We start from the raw sequence: 24,016 nt of genomic DNA on the forward strand, positions 1-24,016 counted from the left end.
ACATAAACAATTTCTTACTTTGGCATTTAAATAACTTGAGATAAATGGATGCTTATTTTCGAAGCAGGGTGGATCTTCCTTTTAATGTTTTATTACAATTACTATCTCTCTCGGTTACTGAATGGCAAAGAATGAATGATTACTGGAACAAGCAGAATGTATTAAACTACTCTAATCGATTTGGGGGAACTGAAAGATGTTCAGTGAACAAACTTAAATGCTTCATTCAAACCACAAGCTGAAAATTGTCTGCAATAAATAGGTAAAATCTTAAAAACAACATAATTATTTCTGGCTATTTAAGATCTAACAATATAAATAGAATTTATCCTACTCATTCTGATTAGAGAGTATCAGACTAAATACATATAAAATATAGATTTCAGAACACTATTAAAATTATTTTTTATTTTTATTTTTGGGCAGCCACGTAGAGATGAATTTATCTGAGTTAAATGTACATATGATGCAACAGCACTGTACAAATTTTAGTTACTAAGTATAATAGATAAGATCAACAGTGAACTCTATAACTTAAATAACTATAATTCTAGAACAACACATGAAACAGGCTAGCCTCACATTTATACATTTTTAAAGGACTAAAATAAATAACTATAATTTCAGAAAAATAAGGAAGTCATTATATTAGAATATGTTCTAGTTCTATAATTCTAGTTATAAAATATAACAAATATTTTTGGAGTGAGCTTCCTACTTTTAACAGTATTACTAAAGCATTTTCCCATGAGATATTCTTATCCCGTCAGCTAGTAAGGGACAGTATTAACAAAAAATTAGCTGGTAGTGATACTAACTCCATTACTTGGCATTTCTTTCAAATACCACTTAAGATGTTATAGTAAGGAATTTAATGTAATATTTTATTTTATAATTGATGTATAGTTTTACTGGTTAGGTTACATAAATAGATTTTAATTATATAAGAAGACATTTTAATAAAAGGTTGTTATATCCATGCATTTTATAGTTAAGTTGTGCTAAATGCTAATTAATTCACCTTTTATCTCTTTGGTGAATTTTACCCGATGAGAATCAGTCAGAGGTCTTGGTTGCTCATCAATATTATGAATATCAAGAACTTCACACATGAACTGAATTACAGGTTGTGCTTTGTAGAAGGCAGTGGCAGAAACTAAGAAGAAAAACACAAATAATACAAATTAATGTTTCCCTAAAAAATTCAGAAACTTCATCTTAGGCTCCATGATAACTATCTATAGAGTTAAAATGATCCCTTATGCACATTTATGTACATACAAATTTCCAAAATTAAGCAGTTTTAATTTGACCTCTGAGGCACAAATACAAAATGGCCAAATACTACAGTTTTTATAATCTATCTCTTTCATCATGAGTAACTGATTCATTCCATTCTCTATAGAGAAGTGTTCTGGGTGAGACAAGGCTTGTAAGAGACAAAGAAGGCTGGAGCCCCGTGGCAGATGAGATGGTTAGGTATTATTTCTTTTTTTCTTTTTTTAATAGGAACAAGGTCTCACAATATTGCTCAGGCTGGTTTCCAACTCCTGAGCTCGAGCGATCCTCCCGCCTCAGCCTCCCAAAGTGGTAGGATTACAGGTGTTAGCCACCACGCCTGGCCAGTATTATTTCTTAAACAAGGCTTTCTATGCCACCCTAGACTATCTATTCTAAAGAGAGTTTTCCCTGTCTTGTAATGATTTGAAAAAAACAGTGGTATTAGTCGTTGGTGCTAAATCTAAGCTACATATATATATATATATATATTTTTTTTTTTTGAGACAAACTTTCACTCCTGTTTCCCAGTCTAGAGTGCAATGGCACAATCTTGGCTCACTGCAATCTCCGCCTCCTGGGTTCAAGCGATTCTCCTGCCTCAGCCTCTCGAGTAGCTGGGACTACAGGCATGCACCACCACGTCCGACCAATTTAGCACTTCTAGTAGAGACGGGGTTTCTCCGTGTTGGTCAGGCTGGTCTCGAACTCCTGACCTCAGGTGATCCGCCTGCCTTGGCCTCCCAAAGTGCTGGGATTACAGGCATGAGCCACTGTGCTCAGCCTACAGATAGTAATCTTAAGGGTTATCTGTCCAATATTATTGAGCAATGGGTGGTTTTTTAACAGTCCATCAGGATGATTTCTTAACCATGGGTTTTGGAACTAGAAGAGTTTCACCAATGGTTAGCAGATCACCATCACTCATTTCTTAGACACATACTTATTAATTGCTATTATGTGTTATATAGGCACTGGGGATACAACAAAAAGTAAGACCATAAGATAGTAAGTTGCATGTTATCATGTTATTTTTCTACTCAAAAAAAAAAAAACATGCCCACTGTCTGTTCAGCTAAGTGTAAATTTTATTTATTTATGTATTTATTTTTTAGACGGAGTCTCACTCTGTCGTCCAGGCTGGAGTGCAATGGCGCGATCTCGGCTCACTGCAACCTCCCCCTCCCAGGTTCAAGCAATTCTCCTGCCTCAGCCTCCTGAGTAGCTGGGACTACAGGTGCCCACCAACACACCCGGCTAATTTTTGTATTTTTAGTAGAGACAAGGTTTCACCACGTTGGCCAGGCTGGATGGCTCACGCCTGTAATCCCAGCACTTTGGGAGGCTGAGGCGGGAGGATCACGAGGTCAGGAGTGTAAACTTTTTATGTGGGGATCTTTCTCTTGCTTTCCTTGGTTTAGCATTAAATGTCCTCCATAAAATGTTCCTTACCTCTGGGAGGATATTTTCAAAGCTTTAACAGTAGTTATCTCTGAATAAATGTGGGTGGTGAGGCTACTGTGGGTATTTTATTTTCTTTAAAATATTTTTGGCCAGGCACGGTGGCTCACACCTGTAATCCCAGCATTTTGGGAGGCTGAGGCCGGTGGACTGCCTGAGCTCAGGAGTTCAAAACCAGCCTGGGCAACATGGTGAAACCCCATCTCTACTGAAAATACAAAAAAATTAGCCAGGCGTGGTGGCGTGTGCCTGTAATCCCAGCTACCCAGGAGGCTGAGGCATGAGAATCGCTTGAACTTGGGAGGCCGAGGTTGCAGTGAGCCTAGATCACGCCACTGCACTCCAGCCTGGGTGACAGAGTGAGATTCTGTCTCAAAAAAAAAAAAAAAAAAAAAAGTTATCTTGGCTGGGTACAGTGGCTCACACCTGTAATCCCAGCAGTTTGGGAGCCCAAGGTGCATGGATCACTTGAAATTAGGAGTTCAAGATCAGCCTGGCCAACATGGTGAAACCCCATCTCTACTAAAAAATACAAAAATTAGCTGTGTGTGGTGGCGCATGCCTGTAATCCCAGCTACTCAGAAGGCTAAGGCCAGAGAATCGCTTGAACCCACGAGGCGAAGGTTGCAGTGAGCCGAGATTGCGCCACTACACTACAGCCTGGGTGACAGAGCAAGACGTTTCGTCTCAAAAAAAATTTTTTTAAATATATTTTTTACAATGAAAAAACATTTTTGTCTTTATAACTTCATTTTTTGGTACTGAGTGCATACTGTTTTTTACTTCTTTATTACACAAATAATATATGAATAAAGTTTCATCATAAAAACTCAAACAATACAGAGATATACAAAGTAAAGACCCTCTCCAGTCTGAACCTCCTTGCTCCAAATATCTCTAATAAGTAACCATTGTTAGTACTTAGGTATGTATATAACCTCTCCTTTTAATGTGCACTTAGACTTGTCAGAAAGGTGATTAAAAAAACAAAAATACTAATTTACAAAGATAAAAATGTAGCAATAACTTTTTAGATGAAATCAGATGATAAACGTTCTATGACTCATTTTTATCATGATTTTAAAAATTAACAATACATCTTAGAGATCTTTTCATGTCAGTACACCCTTTAATTGCTGCACACTATGTTACAGTATGGGTGCATGATAAGTAAACAGGTATTCCCTTCCCCTCTTAATAAAAAAGAATACAAATGGTAAAACATTAGAAACACTATAGTGTGCCTTGTATGTACTAATATGAAACTATATCATTCTTTCTCATAGCTGCAAGATATCCCATTGTATGAATGTACTTCATGTCCCCTAAGGGAGAGTTATGGGTTGTTTTTTACTATTACAAACAATATTCCAATGAATGTTCCTGTGCATGTGTGTGTGTCTGTGTACGTATGTGTGTGTATTTATTTTTTGGTATACATCCATGAGTACTTATTTTTTATTTGTATTTATTTATTCATTTATTTTTGAGACAGAGTCTCCCTCTGTCACCCAGGCTGAAGTGCGGTGGCGTGATCTTGGCTCACTGCAACCTCTGCCTCCCAGGTTCAGGCAATTCTCGTGCCTCAGCCTTCCAAGAGCTGGAATTACAGGCATGTGCCACCACACCCGGCTAATTTTTTTATTTTTAGTGGAGACGGGGTTTCACCATGTTGGCCAGGCTGGTCTCAAACTCCTGGCCTCAACTGATCCACCCGCCTCGGCCTCCCAAAGTGCTGGGATTACAGGCGTGAGCCACCGCGCCTGGCCCATGAGTATTTCTGTGGAAAAGATAAGAGAAATCAATACTCACTGCTAAACTTCCATCCAAATAAACTTTAGAAACATTTCCAGTTTCTAACTAATTAAAAAAAAAAAGAGAGACTGTTAAGATTTTAACAGTATTCTAGGTATCTTATTCAAATCCATAATAGTTTTAAATATATATATATTATATTCTACTGAAAAATGTTGGAATATTATTGTGCACAAAAAGGAAGGCTGACAGGATACATATCAAATTTAAGTTATATGTTTATAATGTTTAAGTTCTTAAGCACATATTGATCTAGGTTAATTTTTAAAAAGTAAATGAAAAATAAATAGATAGTGAATAATATGCTTATTTTGCCTTTCTTTTAATCCTACAGGTAAAATTTATTCATTGGATTGCTATAACACCAGCATTCACAACTAGTATTTCAGATACCACAAAATTGTAATTACTTGTAACTACTAAACAAACATGCTAGAATTATTTCTCTTGTTTAATCCTCTTCTACTATTTTTCCCTGTTGATTCCACTACACTCTGAATCATTTTACTATTGACTATCTTCTCTACAGGAAGGTGGGCATTTGAGGTAAACATTAAATTTAGTAATAAAAAACTCATAAAGAATGGGTTGAAATCAGCAAATATAGTTTTGAATTAGGAATACATTTCAATGATCAAATATTTGCTTTTCTGTCCCTTGGATTAATTCTTAATATTTAATAAACCTACATATATATGTAGTTTATTCCTTCCTTCCCTTTCACAAATTAGCTAATTATTACTGAAAAATGTTTACATTTAACATTTTTAAAATCTATCAATAAAATATGCTACATTAACATGTTACAGGAAATAAGCATATAATCATTTCCATAGATGGCAGTCCCCAAAAAGCAAGCATTTGATAAAATTCAGCATTGAAGCAAATACTCTTATTGTACCAGGACGAGAAGGGAACTTCCCTAATCTGGTAAAAGTTATTTACCAAAACTCTATGGTATTACAACCTGGCAGATACATAAAAAAGAAAAAAAAACCTCCATGGTAAATTCAACTTCATTTTATAGGAAGTTCTAGCTAGCAGAGCAGAGCAAATTAGGAGAATAAAAAGTTAAAAGGTTGGAAAGAGAGAAACAAAATTATTACTCTTCACAACATTAATTGTGTGCATAGAAAACTCAATAAAATCTATGGACAAATTACAGAATTAATAATTCAGCAATGTTGCTAGATTTAAGGTCTACATATAAAAATAAATTATACTCTTATACACTAGCAACCTACTTAAAATGTAATTTAAAAATATACCACTTATGATCACAACAAAAAACATAAGGCATTTGAGATGAAATCTAAACAAAAGGTGTATAAGACCTATGGAAATAATAAGCATCTCTTTTATTGAAAGATACTATAGAAGATCAAATAAATGGAGTTATAATACACCCTATTCATGTAAATTATCCCCAAATTAATCTTCAATCGCAATTTCAGTCAAAATATCAGTAGGATGTAATCCTCTCTCCCCCTGGAACTTAAGATACTATAATTAACATGAAAGCACAATGAAACAAGAATAGCCACAACAAGTCTTTTATTTATTTTTTTTAGACGGAGTCTTGCTCTGTTGGCCAGGCTGCTGGAGTGCAGTGGCGTAATCTCGGCTAACTGCAACCTCTGTCTCCCAGATTCAAGCTATTCTCCTGCCTCAGCCTCCCGAGTAGCTGGGATTACAGCCATGTGCCACCATGCTCAGCTAATTTTTTTGTATTTTTAGTAGAGACGGAGTTCACCATGTTGGCCAGGCTGGTCTCAAACTCCTGACCTCAGGTGATCCACCTGCTTTGGCCTCCCAAAGTGCTGGGATTACAGGCATGAGCCACCACACCCAGTCAACAATTCTTAAGAATAAGGTCTGCTCTAGCATTCATCAAGATTTGTTATAATCCTATTCAAATAAAGAGACCGTGGGGCTAGACACATAGAATGGGCTTACCTCATACTATATACATAAACAAATTCCTATTCAGAGAACTAAATATGAAAAGGAAAACTAACATTTATTGAAAAATGTAGAGTATCTTTATGGTCTTAAAGGTAAGGAAGAATTTCTTCAGCACAATACAAAAACTATAAACCATGAAAACTATAAGAAAAAAGACACCATAAATAAAAGAAATAAAGCTAAAGATTGATAGAGGATATGCACAATATGTTTAACAAATGCTTAGTATCTAGAATATGTATAGAGTTCCTACAAATCAAAATAAAACAATAAAAAGTGGCAAAGGACATGAGCAAACATTTCATAGAAGACAAAGAGAAATATATACTAAAACAATATCAACCTACCATTTTATACCAATCAAGATTAGAAAAAACTTTAAGGGTAACAAGCTGAAAATAAGCCAATGGAAGAATGAAAGCTCTCAGACTGTAGAAATACAAACTGATAAAGTCACTTAGGAAAGGAAGTGGAATATATAATAAATTGGAAGCTGTATGTAATTTTCAACCCAGCACTTCTGTTATAGTGGAATATATACTCTAGAGAAATTCCCTGTCTCCAAAAGGAGACATGAATAAGAATGCTCATATCCTTATTGTAGCATTATTTCTAAGAGTAAAAAGAATGGAAACAACCTAAATATGTGTCAACATATTTGGATATTTTGTACTATAAACTGGATGGATAAATTGTACTATACTCATATAATTAAAATTAATGAGCAGCCGCTAGAATTCAGATAAATAAAAGAGAAAGAATGGACATTACCTGAGGGGAGTTTAGGGGAAAATGTATCTAGATAACTATAACTAGGGAAAAGAAATTTACCAAAATAGACTAATGTTCAAAATACCAGTGGGATATTTCAATTCATAAACACAGTATATCTCTGAATGTATTAAGGTCATTTAAATTCCACCAAGGTTTTATAATATACTATAAAACTCATATATCTTTTATTAGATTTATTTATAATTGATAAACAAATTTCTGTTTCTTACTTTGGGAGGCTGAGGCGGGTGGATCACCTGAGGTCAGGAGTTCGAGACTAGCCTGGCCAACATGGTGAAACCCTGTCTGTACTAAAAACACAAAAATTAGCTGGGCGTGGTGGCAGGCGCAAGTAATCCTGGATACTCGGGAGGCTGAGGCAGGAGAATTACTTGAACACAGGAGGAGGAGGTTGCAGTGAGCAGAGATCACGCCACTGCATTGCAGCCTGGGCGACAGATGGAGACTACATTTCAAACAAAACCCAGAGAATACAGATGCTCCTTGACTTAAAAAACGGGATTACATCCTAATAAACACATCATAATTTGAAAATAACGTTAAGGCGAAAATGCTTTTAATACATCTAAACTACTCAACACTATAGGTAGCTTGGCCTACCTTAAATGTGCTCAGAACACTTATATGAGCCTACAGTTGGACAAAATCGTCTGGCAACACAGTACACTGTACCCTTGTGATCACATGGCTGACTAGGAGCTGTGGTTTGCTGCTGCGCAACATTTTGAGAGAATATTGTACCATAAATACAATTTCTACTGAAGACATGCTACTTTTGCACCATCATAAAGTTGAAAAATCGGAAGTCAAACCATTCTAAGTTGAGGACTGGGTTTAACTTTAAAATAAACTGCCAAACTATTTTTCTTTCTTTCTTTTTTTTTTTGCTGAGATGGAGTCTCGCTGTCACCCAGGCTGGAGTGCAGTGGCATGATCTTGGCTCACTCCAACCTCCACCTCCCAGGTTCCAGCGATTCTCCCACCTCAGCTTCCCGAGTAGCTGGGTTTACAGGCACATGTCACCACACCCGTCTAATTTTTTCTATTTTTAGTAGAGATAGGTTTTCACCATGTTGGCCAGGCTGGTCTTGAACTCCTGACCTCAAGCGATCTGACCGTCTAGGCCTCCCAAAATGCTGAGATTACAGGCGAGAGCCACTGCGTCTGGCTGCCAAACTATTTTTCAAAGTACTTGTACCATTTTACACTCCTACAATTTCTGGTTGCTTCAAATCTTTGTCAACATTTGTTATTTTCAGTCTTTTAAATTTAGTCAATCTAGTACGTATGGGTGGTATCTCATAGTGGTTCTTTTTGAATTTCCTGAACGGCCAAGGATGTTCTGCATCTTCTCAAGGGCTCACTGACCATTCACATATACTTTTTTTTTTTTGAGATGGAGTTTTGCTTGTTGCCCAGGCTGGAGTGCAACGGTGCAATCTTGGCTCACTGCAACCTCTGCTTCCTGGGTTCAAGCAATTCTCCTGCCTCAGCCTCCTGAGTAGCTGGGACTACAGATGACTGCTACCACGCCTGGCTAATTTTTGTACTTTTAGTAGAGATGGGGTTTCGCCATGTTGGTTGGGCTGGTCTCGAACTCCTGACATCAGGTGATCTGCCCGCCTCGGCCTCCCAAAGTGCTGAGATTACAGGTGTGAGCTACTGTGCCCGACCACACATATTCTTTTGTGAAGTATGTGATTTTTACTACTACTTTTTTTCTATTTCTTACTGAGTTATGTACAATTTTCATATATTCTGGACCTAAGTGTTGTTCTGTTACGTTTTACAAATGTGTTTTCTCAGCTGTAGCTTGTGTTTTCATTTTTTTTTTTTTAAGAGTCAGAGTCTTGCTCTGTTGCCCTGGCAGAAGTACAGTGGTGATAATAATTACTGTAACCTCTAACTCCTGGGCTCAAGTAATCTTCTCACCTTATCCTCCTAAGAAGCTGGGAATAGAGGCATGTACCACCACGCTCAGCTAATTAAAAAATTTTTTTTGCTACGTTGCCCAGGCTGGTCTCAAACTCCTGGCCTCAAGTGATTCTCTTGCCTAGGCCTCCCAAAGTGTTGGGATTATAGGTGTGAGCCAGTGCGCCTGGCTGCCTTGTCATTTTCTTAATGGTGTTCTCAAAAGGAGAAGCTTTTAATTGCAATGGTTTTCAATTTATTAACAAATCCTAGCCAGGTGCAGTGGCTTATGCCTGTAATCCCAGCACTTTGGGAGGCCTATGTGGGTGTATCACTTGAGGTCAGGGAGTTCGAGACCAGCCTGGCCAACGTGGTAAAACCTCATCTCTACTAAAAATACAAAAATTATCCAGGCGTGGTGGCATGCACCTGTGGTCCCAGCTACTCAGGAGGCTGAGGTGGGGGAATCACTTGGACTCGGGAGGCAGAGGTTGCAGTGAGCCAAGATCAAGCCACCGCACTCCAGTCCGGGTGATAGGGAGATCCTGTCTCGAAAGAAGAAAAAACTCTTTGCCTGGACCAAGATCATGAATATTTTTCCCATTTCCTCTTGGAAATTTACCAGTTTTAATGTTTTATCCTGGGATAAACTCTGAATTAAATATTCTGTGTGGTGGTAAGTAGAGGTTAATTTTTTTAATACAAATATCCAGTTGTTACATCATTTATTGAGAAGACTAACCTTTTTGGCATTCTATTATGTTGGGCCCTTTGTCAAAAATCAACCAGCCACATTAGTGGGTCTATTCTGGTAGCTATTCTGTAACCTGACAATCTTTACCCCAGTATCACTGTTTTGATTTCAGTAGTTTTATAGCACGTCTTGAACACAGGTAGCATAAATCCAACTTCATTCTTCTTTAAAAGATTTTTTGGCTCTTCAAAATAGAAATGTTAAGTTCATTGTACCAGCATATAAATCTTAGAATCAGCTTGACAATTTTATATATATATATACACATTTTTTTTTTTTTTTTTAGACAGTGTCTTGCTCTGTCGCCCAGGCTGGAGTGCAGTGGTAATATTTCGGCTCACTGCAACCTCTGCCTCCTGGGTTCAAGCAATTCTCCTGCCTCAGCCTCCCGAGTAGCTGGGACTACAGGCACACGCCATCATGCCCGGCTAATTTTTTTTGTATTTTAGTAGAGACAGGGTTTCACCGTGTTGCCTAGGCTGGTCGCAAACTCCTGAGCTCAGGCAATCCACCCACCTTGGCCTCCCAAAGTAAGCCTGATGGGATTTCTATTGTATTGAGTTTATAGATCAATTTGGGGAGAATGAAATTCTTAACAATTTGAGACTTCTGGTCCAAGAACACCTCTTTACCTTCCTTGCCTTTCTTAGTAATGCTTTGTAGCTTTCAGCGTGGGGGCCATGCACATCTTTACATTTATTCCTAAAAATTATGTTTTATGTTATGAATGGCACTTAAATTTTTTTTTTCATTTCAATTGTTGAATGCTGGTATTATTTGTTATAGTGCTAGTATTCATTTTTGTATATGCAGTTAGCATCCTGTGACCTCACTAAATTCATGTACTAATTCTAATAATTTTAATGGGGTTTGTTTCGGTAGATTCTTTAATGTAGAGTATTATGTCTTCTACAAACAGAGATAGTTTTATTTCTTCCTTTACAAATTATGCCTTTTATTTCCTTTTCTTGCTTTGCCACTGCCTGGGACTTCCAGTATGATTACTAAATAATGAGAACAAGCATCCTTGCCTTGTTCTTGAATTTAGGGCAAAAGCGTACAATCTCTTCACCACAGAAGTATGATGATGCCTGTATACTTTTCTAAGTGTTTTTAATTAGCTGAAGAAATTTCCATTTATTGCTAGTTTGTTGTAAATTTTTATCATGAGAATGCTTAAAATGTGTCAAATAATTTTCCGGTTGAGAGGATTATATTGTCTGTCAGGGGTTAGTACCAGGTTTGCCAGCCTCAAAAAATGAACTGGGGCCGGGCATGGTGGCCTTATGGCTATAATCCCAGTGTTTTGGGAGGCCCAGATGGGAGAATTGCTTGAGCCCAGGAGTTTGAGACCACCCTGAGTAGCATAGCTCAGGAGGTTGAGGCTGCAGTGAGCCATGATCACACTATTGCATTCCAGCCTGGGTGACAGAGTAAGAACCTGTCTCAAAAAATAAATAAATAAATGAATAAATCTGGGTGCAGTGGCTCACGCATGTAATCCCAGCACTTTGGGAGGTTGAGGTGGGCAGATCATAAGGTTAGGAGTTTGAGACACGCCTGGCCAACATGGTGAAACCCTGTCTCTACTAAAAACAAAAATTAGCCGGGCATGGTGGTGCATGCCTGTAGACCCAGCTACTTGGGAGGCTGAGGCAGGACAAGGCTTGAACCTGGGAGGCAGAGGTTGCAGTGAGCAGAGATCTCACCATTGCACTCCAGCCTGGGCAACAGAGCAAGACTCTGTCTCAAAAAAAAAAAAAAAAAAAAAAAAAAAGCAGGGGGTGGTGGTGGGGGAAGCCTTTTCTATTTTCTGAAAGAATTTGTGAAAGATTGATGTTATTTTTCCTTACATGTTAGAAAAAAATCACTAGTGAAATCATTTGGGACTGGAGTTTTGTGAGGAGGAATTGTGAATTCAATTTCTTTGATATAGGGCTATTCAGGCTTCTTTTTCGAGTCAATTTTGGTAAAGCTGTGGCTTGTCAAGGAATTTGTTTCACCTATCAAATTAATTGGCATAAAGTTGTTCATACCATTCCCTTATTAATCTTTCAATTCTGAAGAATCTTTAGTGATACCCCTACTTCATTCCTGATACTGGTAATCTGCTTTTTCTAATTTCCCAATTAGTCTTGCTAGGAGCTTATTAATCCTACTAATTTTTTTAAACAACCAACAGTTGGCTTCATCGATATTCTGTACAGTTTTTAAATTAAATTTTGCTCTAATCTTTATTATTTCTTACTTTCTGCTTACTTTGGATTTAATATGCTCTTCTATTTCTAGCTTAAGTCAGAAACTATGGTAGCCAGCCTTTGAGATGGTCCCCAATGAGTCTTGACATATGGGATTCACAGCTTTGTACAGTCCCTTCCCATACTAAGTAATCTGAGTAACCAATAGGGTATTATAAAAATAAAAGAATGTAACTTTCAATGCTAGGTCTTAATGTTATTACATCCTCTGCCTTGCTCTCTCATGAATTCCTGCTCTGGAGGAAGCCAGTCACAATGTTGTGAGGATACTTACCCAGCCTTATAGAGAGGTCCACATGGCAAGGAACTGAGGCCTCCCGAACTAAGTTGTTACCAATTAAGTGAGTCCTGCTGGAAGTGAATCCCCCAGGCCCTGCAAGGACTTGAGATGAATGCAGCCTCATGAACTAGAACCATCGAAGTCACTCCTAACTCACAGAAAATGTGTGAGATAGTTTATTATTTTGAGTCACTACGTTTTGGAATAATTTGATATGCAGTGGTAGACAACTAACACAGATATAAAATAAGACTTAACCATCCAAACATTTATTAAGTATATACTATGTCACAGATTCCTTTATGGGTTGAAATTTAGAGATAAACCAGACAAAGCCCCTGCCCTTTAAGAATAGATTCTGGGTTAAGATGGCAGATTAACAATGAGCATCTATTATCATTCTTCATTTCATTCCTTTCTCAAACTCCACTGTAACTATGAATTTAAAAAAAAATTAAAGGTACAAACCTAGAAGGAGAACAGAACAGGGGATATATCAACATTCTGAAAGATGAAAAGCAAGTGAGCAAGCTGGTGATAAAAGGATGGGAGTGATGCAGAAAAATAAAGAGAAAAGCAGTCTGAGAAGCAGGTAGAGTCCTATATCCTCTGTCTAGCTCACATTGATGAACAGCTGCCTCTTGTTCATCCTTGCACAGATCTGCAGGCATACTAACTGGAAAAGATACAACAGAGGATCCCTGGAAGAAGGATGCCAGACACAGTTGAGAGCACAAGATTGTACCAAAAACAAGGGATTAAATGACTTTAACATATTAAATGCTGAATACAGAAGTTCCCCCAGCTAGAACTCCCAACTAGGCTTCCAGAATGCAGGCAACCACAAGGCTATCCTTTAGGCAGGAGTTTAGAAGACTCACCTTTGGGCAACCTGACCAGCCAAGAGAAGAGACCTAAGGATCCTAACATTGTAGATTCCCCAACCTAAGCCCTCTGAAATCACCCTATGATGAGGCTCAGAGTCAACAAACCCTATCCATGCCTTCAGAGCATCCAGTGGTTTTAGATTAACGCTGAATAGACAGTAATCAAGAACACTATATATTGGATGAAAGCCTCCAAAATGGAAGACAGAGATCAAAACAAACAAAAAGGAATTTGGGGGAAGCATAAGCATGTACAGGAAGAACTCCAAAATAAATTATGCTCAGAGAGCTGAGAGAGGATACTGCATCTGTGAAACAAGAATAGCATGCTATGAAAGATAACACTTAGGAAATAAAACGTGTGAATTTTATGGTATGTAAATTAAACGTCAATACAGCTATTTTAAAAATGGAGTGATGCTTTCGAATTTCTGAAGAAAAATTATTTCCACCACACAAAATGCTAAACTATCATTTTGTTGATAAATACATTTTCTAATATATACATATATATTATATATTTTATATATATATATAAAATTTGCTCCCCAGGTACCCTATTCTCATGAAGCTTCTGAAAATTTTTTAAAAAGAGAAAAAAAAAGAAATAAGATTATAGAACAAAGACAAAAGGAATTCCCAGGGCAACAGTGAAGTGTGATCTCAAGAAGACAGCTGCGCACCAAACAGAAAGGGCATAACTCAACCAGATTGAAACAGTGAGAATCAAGAGACAGATCTCATGAAGACTGTCACTGAGATTCCTGCAGCCATTACTGTTTTTGTTGTTGGAGATGGAGTCTCATTCTGTCGCCCAGGCTGGGTGCAGTGGCGCGATCTTAGCTCACTGCAACCTCCGCCTCCTGGGTTCTCCTGTCTCAGCCTCCCGAGTAGCTGGGACTACAGATGCACGCCACCACGCCTGGCTAATTTTTTGTATTTTAGTAGAGACGGGGTTTCACTGTGTTGGCCAGGCTGGTCTTGAACTCCTGAGCTCAGGCAATCCGCCCACCTCGGCCTCCCAAAGTGGTAGAATTACAGGTGTGAGCCACCGTGCCCGGCCTTATACTGTTTTTCTAATGTGAAGACAGCCCACCTGGGTAAGCCTGATCCAGACATCTTTAGTTGGTCTTGTTTGACCTCATGTTGCTAAAGTTCTTGCCCAGATGCCTGAATCAGCTGATAACTTTCACTCCACCCCAAAGAAAAGTTCTGCTTTGATCTACCTCTGAAAGGACTAATTTGATTATAAAATCAAATTATTTCTCAATCTTAGCAATCTTATACCTGAACTCAAGACAAATACATGAAGTAAGCAACACTAATACTGTGATTAGTAAATTATTTACTAGAATAATTTTTTATTTACTAGAAATTTTTATTTACTAGAAATCTGTTTTCCTTGCAAAAGCAGCAGTGTGAACTTCTAACTACTTTGCAGAAATAAAATTATTAAATTCTACAACCATTTACATATTCTGACTACTTTTTACTAAAAGCAAAATGGGATAGTGAATGTTTTATGGAAAGCTACGTTTTACTGAAAAGTAACAGTAAACAAAAATAAATTTTTTTTTTTTGAGATGGAGTCTCTGTCGCCCAGGCTGGAGTGCAGTGGCACAATCTTGGCTCACTGCAAGCTCCGCCTCCCGGGTTCACGCCATTCTCCTGCCTCAGCCTCCCGAGTAGCTGGGACTACAGGCGCCTGCCACCACGCCTGGCTAATTTTTTGTATTTTTAGTAGAGACGGGGTTTCACCGTGTTAGCTAGGATGGTCTTGATCTCCTGACCTCGTGATCCACCCTCCTCGGCCTCCCAAAGTGCTGGGATTACAGGCGTGAGCCACCGTGCCTGGCCACAAAAATAAATTTAACTGATGTGTCTAAGATCTGAGATTTGCCTGCCAGGGATCTTGCTTCTTAAAGGATGCAGTACAGAGCTATGTTAAAAGTATAAGCACTGGAGTCAGAAGAGTTGAACTTCTCCCCCCTTTAAATATAAACTATGTGACTTTCTGTCTCTAAACTTCAGTTGATGATACTACCAAACTTATACAACTGTGGTGGAATTTACATGCAACCCTGTAATATTAATAATTAATATAAAATGCTTAGCATTCTATCTGGTACATAATAAGAGGTAAATAACATCTTAAGGGAGATATAACTAACAAACATCAGATTCACTATGATGGTCTTTTTATTTTTTTGAGACAGGGTCTTGTTCTGTCACCCAGGCTGGAGTACAGTGGTGAGATCATGGCTCACTGGAACCTCTACCTCCTGGCTCAAGTGATTCTCCCACCTCAACCTCCCGAGTAGCCGGGATTACAAGCTCACGCTATCACGCCTGGCTAATTTTTATATTGTTTGTAGAGACAGGGTTTCACCATCTTGCCCAGGCTGGTCTCAAACTCCTGGACTCAAGCAATCCACCTACCTCAACCTCCCAAAAATGCTGGGATTACAGGTGTAAGCTACCACGCCCAGCCACTATGATGGTCTTAAAATCTGTGAATTACAATAATAAAAAGCAAGTTGCAAATGGGCTGGCCTCAAAACAAGCTAAAGAAATATTCTGCATTTCATCAAATCTAAGATGCCATTGATGGTAAGGTGCACCAGTATTTTATGTATTCTTTAAAAAGAAACCTGCCAATTGAACTGTGACAAACCATCAATTATAAGATATCTCCCAATTTCAGAGATCTTGAAATGTAAACAAAAAACTTTGAGTCTTAGATTGGTAAAATACAGTAAGTTTAATTACACAGTTGAAAGTTAGGCTATTAAACGCCAATAAAACAATCATTCTCAAGGCCAATCACACAATTAGAGAGAATTGCTCCCTTTCTTATAGTACTCTTCCATGCTTATTTCCATCACCAATTTCACCTAGCTCCCATCTGTCATTTCCTGAGGGAAATATCCCTCAACCAGTGAGACTACAATGGATCCCTCCCTTTTATGCTTCCATTGCACTTGGTATTTTCCTTTACAGTACTTATTATAGTGCTCAATTACCAGTCTTCTCCAGCTGATTTCAAGTTCAATAAAGGCTGTTTAGTTCAGTGCATATACCACGTACAAGGCTTGCAAAATCAAAATCGCGCAAAAGCAAAAAAGGAAATGTAAGCAAGTAAGATGGTCAGTGCAATATTTCTCATTATTTTTCATAGCATTTTATTGGCAATTAATAAACCCTTGTTGCAGCCTTTATGGAAAACAGTATGGAGGTTCCTCAAAAAATTAAAAATAGAACTACTATATGATCTAGCAATCCCACTTCAGGGACTACATGCAAAGTAAATAAAATCACTGTCTCAAGGAGACCCCTGCACTCCCATGTTCACTGCAGCATTATTCACAACAGCCAAGATATGGAAATAACCTAAGCGACCATCGACAGACAAATGGATAAAAAGAATGTGGTATATACATTAAATGGAATATTATTTAGCCTTTAAAAGAAGGAAGTCTTGTCATTTGTGACAACATGGATGAACCTGGAAGATATTATGTTAAATAAAATAAGCAAGACACAGAAAGACAAATACTGTATGATCTCACATGTGGAATCTAAGAAAGCTCAACTCACAGAAACAGAGGTTAGAATGGTAGTTACCCAGGGCTGAGGGCTGAGGCAAATGGTGAGATGTTGGTCAAAGCGTATAAACTTTCAGTTATAAGATGAGTAAGTTCTGGAGACCTAATGTACTGCATGGTGACTATAATTATTATTGTATACTTGAAATACGCTGAGAGTAAATTTCACGTTCTTATGTCTCTCACATATCTATGAGGTGATTGTTATATTAATTAGCTTGATTGTGGTAATCATTTCACAATGCATATGTAGTATCAAAAATCACATTGTATACCTCAAATACATGTAACTTTTGCTTGTTAATCATACCTGAATAAAGCTGGGGAAAAAATAAACCAACTTCAAATGTTAGGCTTTATTTCCATTTCATTAAGTTACCATAGGTCTTTTTCTTTTTTTTCTTCTTTGAGACAGAGTCTTGCTCTGTTGCCCAGGCTGGAGTACAGTGGCAAGATCTCGGCTCACTGCAACCTCCGCCTCCCGGGTTCAAGCGATTCTCCTGCCTTAGCCTCCTGAGTAGCTGGGATTACAGGTGTGCGCCACCATGCCCAGCTGATTTTTGTATTTTTAGTAGAGACGGGGTTTCACCATGTTGGTCAGGCTGGTCTCGAACTCCTGACCTCGTGATCTGCCCGCCTTGGCCTTCCAAAGTGCTGTGAGCTACCATGTCTGGCCCATAGGTCTTTTTTTTTTAATCAATCTTATTTTTTTGCCTCCCAATAGCACAAGTTATACTTTGCTCACATAAACATACTCTCACATTTTTCTTAAATCTTTTTGGTCTATCTCTTCTCCCAACCCAGGCACCTTATTCCATTTCTCTTTTTTCTTCCTAAAAGGATCCAAAATCTTGAAATTGGTGTGTATTTGTCCCAATTGTTTTATAATTTTACTTTATTTGTATGTACCTAGTACATACTTTTGTTCTAAGTTTATATAAATAATAACATATCCTTTTGCTTTTTTTTTTTTTTTTTTGAAACAGAGTCTTACTCTGTTGCCCAGGCTGGAGTGCAGTGGCGTGATCTCGGCTCACTGCAACCTCCGTCTCCTGGGTTCAAGAAATTCTCCTGCCTCAGCCTCCCTAGCAGCTGGGATTATAGGCATACGCCACCATGCCAGGCTAATTATTATTATTATTTTTTCTGAGACAGAATCTTGCTCTGTCGCCCAGGCTGGAGTGCAGTGGCATGATCTCGGCTCACTGCAACCTCTGCCTCCTGGGTTCAACTGATTCTCCGGCCTCAGCCTCCCAAGTAGCTGGGACTACAGGTGCGTGCCACCACGTCTGGCTGATTTTTCTATTTTTAGTAGAGATGGGGTTTCACCATGTTGACCAGGCTACTCTTGAACTCCTGACCTCAAGTGATCCACCTGTCTTGGCCTCCCAAAGTACTAGGGTTACAGGCATGAGCCACCGTGCCTGGCCCCTTTTGCTATTTACTCACCCCCAACATTTTCTTTCTTTTTTTTTTTTTTTTGAGACGGAGTCTTACTCTGTTGCCCAGGCTGGAATACAGTGGCGCAATCTCAGCTCACTGCGACTTCTGCCTTCTGGGTTCAAGTGATTCTCCTGCCTCAGCCTCCTAAGTAGCTGGGATTACAGACGTGCACCATCACACCTGGTTAATTTCTGTATGTTTAGTAGAGACAGGGTTAAGCCATGTTGGCCAGGCTGGTCTCGAACTCCTGACCTCAAGTGATCCACCCGCCTTGGCCTCCCAAAGTGCTGGGATTACAGGTCTGAGCCACTAAGCCCAGCTCATTTTTTTTTTCTTTTTTCTTTTTTGAGGCAGAGTCTCAGTCTGTTGCCTAGGCTGGAGTACAGAGGTGTGACCTCAGCTCACTGCAACCTCCACCTCCTGGGTTCAAGTGATTCTCATGCCTCAACCCCCAAGTAGCTGGGATTATAGACGTGCACTACCACACCTGGCTAATTTTTGTATTTTTCGTAGAGATGGGGTTTTACCATGTAGGCCAGGCTGGTCTCGAACTCCTGGCCTCACATGATCTGAAGGCCTCTGCCTCCCAAAGTGCTAGGATTACAGGCATGAGCCATGATGTCTAGGTACAACATTATTTTAATAATTCACATTGATACATACAGATCTGGTTCATTCATTTAACTGTTATGTAGTACACCACAATATTATTTAACTATTTATGTGCTGTTTATTCATTCTGCTACTGACAGGAATTCAGGCTGCTTCCAATTTTCTGCTATTACATACAATGTTTCAAGCACACACGCAAGATACCTCTTTATGGGTTTTAAGTTATGCAATTTCAATTTTACTTCATCTCTTCTAGTTGAGAATTGCTCTCTGGGGTAGTTGTACCAAATGGTACTTCTACAAACAATGTGTGAGAGTTTCTTTTACTTCATCCTCACCAACATTTGGTATTTCATAAGATTTTTCTTTTCACCTTGCACTTTTTGCAAATCATAAGGCTTTTTAATTTTACAAATCTGATGCGTACAAAATGGTAACACTGATTTCACTTGCAAGTTCTTGATTATTAATGAATGAGAATCTTTTCATGTGTTTACTGGCTATATGTGTTTCCTATTTTGAGAACTACCTATTTTTCAATTCATCTGTTCTTATATTTTGTAAAGTTCTCAGTTATATGAGCTGCAAATTTTCTAATGTTTTTAACTTTATTGTTTCTTTTGCAATACACAAGTTTTAAATTTTGGTAGAGTTTATCAGTATTTTCCTTTGCAGTTTATACTTTGTACTTTGTTTGGTGTTAGGAATATTCTCTCATTTTTATCCTAAAAGAATTTTGAAGATTTGCTTTTCATATCTGGGATATAATTCACCTAGAAATAAATTTTGTGTCTAATGTAAGATGGATCTAATTTTTTTAAACAGTTAACTGTGTAAACACAATTTATTCAATATTCTACTCTTTCCCTACTGATCTGAAACACTACATCAGATATTTACAGTTTCCATAAACACATATGTGGCTCGTTTCTAGACTCTGCTTCATTAATCTGCCTGTCCCTGCACTTAAGCCATGTGGTATAACTGTTACAGTTTTACAGGAAGTAGGGCAATTTCTGCTTTATTTTTCTTTAAAATTCTATTGGTTTTTCTTAGTCACTTATTCTTCCATATAAATCTTAATATCAACTTATCAAGTGTTATACTATACCCTATTGGAATTTTATTTTATTTATGTTTTTTGAGACAGGGTCTAATTCTGTTGCCCAGGCTGGAGTACAGTGGTGAGATCACAGTTCACTGCAGCCTCAACTTCTGGGCTCAAGCGATTCTCCCAACTGAGCCTCTTGAGTAGCTGCCTGGCTAATTTTTTTGTCTTTTTTTAGCGACAGGGTCGCCATGTTGGTCAGAACTCCCAGGCTCAAGTGATCCTCCCACCTTGGCCTCCCAATGTGCTGGAAATACCGGCATACCCACTGTACCTGGCCCCCATTGGAATTTTAATTAAAACTACATTTATAGATTAATAAGGATAACGTGTTTTATTAAATTTTCTTAGATCTTTCAATAAAGTTTTATAATATCTTAGAGACCTCAGAAATCGTTTATTCCTGAGTACCTCATTTTCAATCCAAACTCTTGATCTCATTATACTTGTTAAAGCTCAGCTAAGATATCATATACTACTACAAATATTTCTCTGATTTTTCAGGCTCATTTGGATGCTCCTCTTCCTGTGCTCTTGGATTTATTTATTCATTCTTTGTTTAATATGACCAAAAGTTGTGCTGGGCATAGAGGGTACACTGGTGAATAAAATGACAATCCCCTCATGGAGCTTTAGTTCTAATAGGAGAGACAGAACAATAAACACTCATAATTCAAGGTGATACATGCTATTATAGGGGAATTACACTGTGCTAAGGGAATACAGAAGAGAAATACCTAACTCAGACTTGGGGGATGGCTGGATTGGGGGAGAAGGGTGTCAAACACTGCTTCTCAAGGAAGTAACATGTAGACTGAAACCTGTAAGAAGAACAGAAGTTAGCAAACACAATAGTGACTAAAAATCATAGTACTGATATCCTTGTCTCTTGATTTTATTGAAAAAGCTCTCATTGTTTAACTGTGAAATCATCTACTTTTTGTTTCTTTTTTTAGAGATAGGGGTCTCACTCTGTTGCCCAGGCTGGAGTACAGTGGCTCAATTACAGCTCACTGCAGCCTGCAACTCCTGGGGCTTAGGCTATCCTCCTGCCTTAGCCTCCCAAGTAGTTGGGATCACAGGCGTGTGGATATGTTTCCCCTCTTGGCTTTTTTGACATCATGTTTGGTGTCTCATATTGCCTTGTAATAATCATTACTTGCTCACTAGTTCTTTCTTTCTTAAATGCTAGTATTCCTCGACGGCTTTATCCTCCTCTTTCCTGTTTCAATCTAAATACTATTCCTAAAGAGTTTTTCCACTTCTATAGTTTCAAATATGGATTTACGTACTGAAGAGTCCCAACACTCTTACTTTCAGCTCCCACCATTATAGATTTTCATACCTAAATTTCTAAATATACACTAGATATGTCTATCTATATGTTCCACAGAATCCTCAAGCTTTGGACATGTTAACATTGATACATGGTGTATACTGCTAACTAACCAGCAATAGCAGATCTACCTCCATATTCAGTTGACAGTACCACCATTCATACCTGGCAGAAAACTCAGAGTCAGTACTCTGAATGTACATTGGAGAGTATGACCTTCTTGGGGGCCGGTTTATATTATGGCAGTCACTGTACCTGAAAGTTGTTTCAAGGGCTGAATAATCACAGAAAATTTCAGACCAGGTGTGGAGGGTTGTTTTTCTTTTTATTTATTTATTTTTGAGATGGGGCCTTGCTTTGTCACTGCTGGAATGCAGTGGCACAATCATGGCTCACCACAGCCTTGATATCCTGGGCTCAAGCCACCCTCCCATCTTAGCCTCCCTAGCAGCTGGGACTACAAGTACGCACCATACCTAGCTAATTTTTTTCTTTTTTTTTTTTTTGGTAGAGATCAGGTCTCACTATGTTGTTCAGCCTGATCTCAAACTCCTGATCTCAAGTGATCCTCCCGCTTTGCCCTCCCAAAGTGCTGGGATTACAAGTGTAAGCCACCATGGCAGGTGTTGTTTTTAATGTGTCAACTTGCTAGGTTACCAGCTGCCATTTGTTTAATCAAACACTAATCTAGGTGTTGCTATGAAGGTATTTTGTAGATGTAATTAAAATCCATAATCCGTTGACTTTAAGTAAGGGAGATTATCCTGAATAATGTGGATGGGCCTGATTCAATTAGGTGAAAGGTCTTAAAAGTAGGGCTGAAGCTTCCCTGAGAGCAAGAAATTCCACCTATAGGTAACTGCTTCAGCCCATGCCTGAATTTCCCTGCCCTTCCTGACGGCCTGCCCCAAAAATTTCAGACTTGCCTAGCTAGCCCCTACAATTGCACAAACCCTCTCTCTATACTTCCTACTGGTTCTGCTTCTCTAGTTGAACCTTGACTGATATGCCAGGCTTGTAGTTTATTTGCAAAAACAATTCTTTCAAAAATCTAGGAAAGCTCTGGTCTATTTTTTTCCAATCAGTTCCATGTACCAGTACTACACCCAAAGTTTTTTTTTTTTTCTGGACATGGTTCTTAAACCTATTTTTTCAGCTTAATCCTTCCTCTCCATCCCACATTAGACCATCACCATCTCTTACCTGAACTAGTGATTGAAAAGCCTCCTAACTGGCTTCTCAGATTAGTTTTTTCTCCTCTATCTATTCTCCACACTGCTGCCAGAGGTCTCTTTCTGGAAAACAAATATGATCATGTCACTATCCTTCTTAAAAACCTTTGAAGTATCCCTATCTAAAGGATAGAGAGAAATTTTTTCTATTTCATTGATTTGTTTTTATCTTTGATTTCTTTCTATTCTCTTTGCATTTAATTTTCTGTGATTTTTCTAACTTGTTGAAAATGAATGCTCATGTCACTGAAGCTTTTTTCTTTTATAACAGGCATTTAAAGTTTTAAATTCTCTCTAAGCATTGCTTTAGCTGATCATACCAGTTCTGATATGTATTGTATTCATTGTCCTTCAGTTCAAAATTTTCTTTGTGATTTCTTTAAACAAGTGGTTATTTAGAAATCATTTCTTTATTTTTTAATAGAGATGGGGTCTCACTATGTTGCCCAGGCTGGTCTCAAACTTCTAGGCTCAAGTGATTCTCCCACCTTGGCCTCCCAAAGTGCTAGGATTACAGGCGTAAGCTACCACACCCGGCCTAGAAATTATTTCTTAATAATTTTCAAAGCTGGACTTCAAGTTCTAGTAGGAACATAACAGCAATTTAGTTCCAAATTTTCCCATCTTTCTCCTAGAACCTGTACAGAGCAACAAAAACAATGTTAAAAACAAAAAATACCATATATCTTTAGTGAAACTAGGGGATAATAAAAACCTAAAAATGCCAACTTATAAGTAAATATGACCCAAAGTACTTGAGACTAAAAGAAGCCACATCTGAGCATGAGAGAATGACAAGAAGTATAAAGGAATCTGGTGGGGGAATAGTACATCTTTACTCCCAGAAAGAAAAGAATCTATCCCAAGTGGGAACTACAATGTTTAGAACTGAGATTAAATGGGGGATTCTCAGAAGGAGGTAAGGAAAAGAGGTGTAGAAAGTGGCAGAACAATAAGTGGAGGGTGGTTTGGAAGTGACAGATCTCAGAAAGGACCACCCTTTTACAAGTGAGGCATGCTCTTTTGTAATTTCTTCTTTTGAAGTAGTTTCAAACTTACAGAAAAGTTATAAGAATAGTACAAAGAACTGTTGTATACCTGTCACAAATTCTTTAATTGTTAACATTTGAGGCAGGCAATTTAAAGGGTAGGAGGTGCATCCCTTGGTAGCAGAACTAGTCAGGACCTGGGGAACTCATGGCTGGTAGTTCACATTACTTCAACCCCTTAAGTTACTGAGAGGCATAGGAGATGTGGCTGCATTTTGAAGAAAGAG

At 38.2% G+C, this 24,016-nt stretch overlaps 2 protein-coding genes across 6 annotated transcripts in view; one reads left to right on the plus strand and one right to left on the minus strand.

The window, feature by feature from the left end:
- Positions 1–24,016, plus strand: part of LOC100439898 (magnesium transporter protein 1-like) — a 111,958-nt gene that overhangs the window by 76,459 nt on the left and 11,483 nt on the right. The window lies entirely within an intron of this gene.
- Positions 1–24,016, minus strand: part of AGO3 (argonaute RISC catalytic component 3) — a 138,596-nt gene that overhangs the window by 64,119 nt on the left and 50,461 nt on the right. For 3 of the 5 annotated variants that reach the window (XM_002811057.5, XM_054555310.2, XM_054555313.1), the window contains one exon: positions 1,022–1,156. In XM_002811057.5, the coding sequence (XP_002811103.1) occupies positions 1,022–1,156 (135 nt within the window). Of the gene's footprint in view, positions 1–1,021; positions 1,157–20,909; positions 22,755–24,016 lie in introns of those variants that run through there. The other 2 variants (XM_054555331.2, XM_054555322.2) reach the window with 2 other exon arrangements.

The sequence above is a fragment of the Pongo abelii genome, chromosome 1, assembly GCF_028885655.2.
Source record: "Pongo abelii isolate AG06213 chromosome 1, NHGRI_mPonAbe1-v2.0_pri, whole genome shotgun sequence".
In the NCBI taxonomy this organism is placed as follows: Eukaryota; Metazoa; Chordata; class Mammalia; order Primates; family Hominidae; genus Pongo; species Pongo abelii.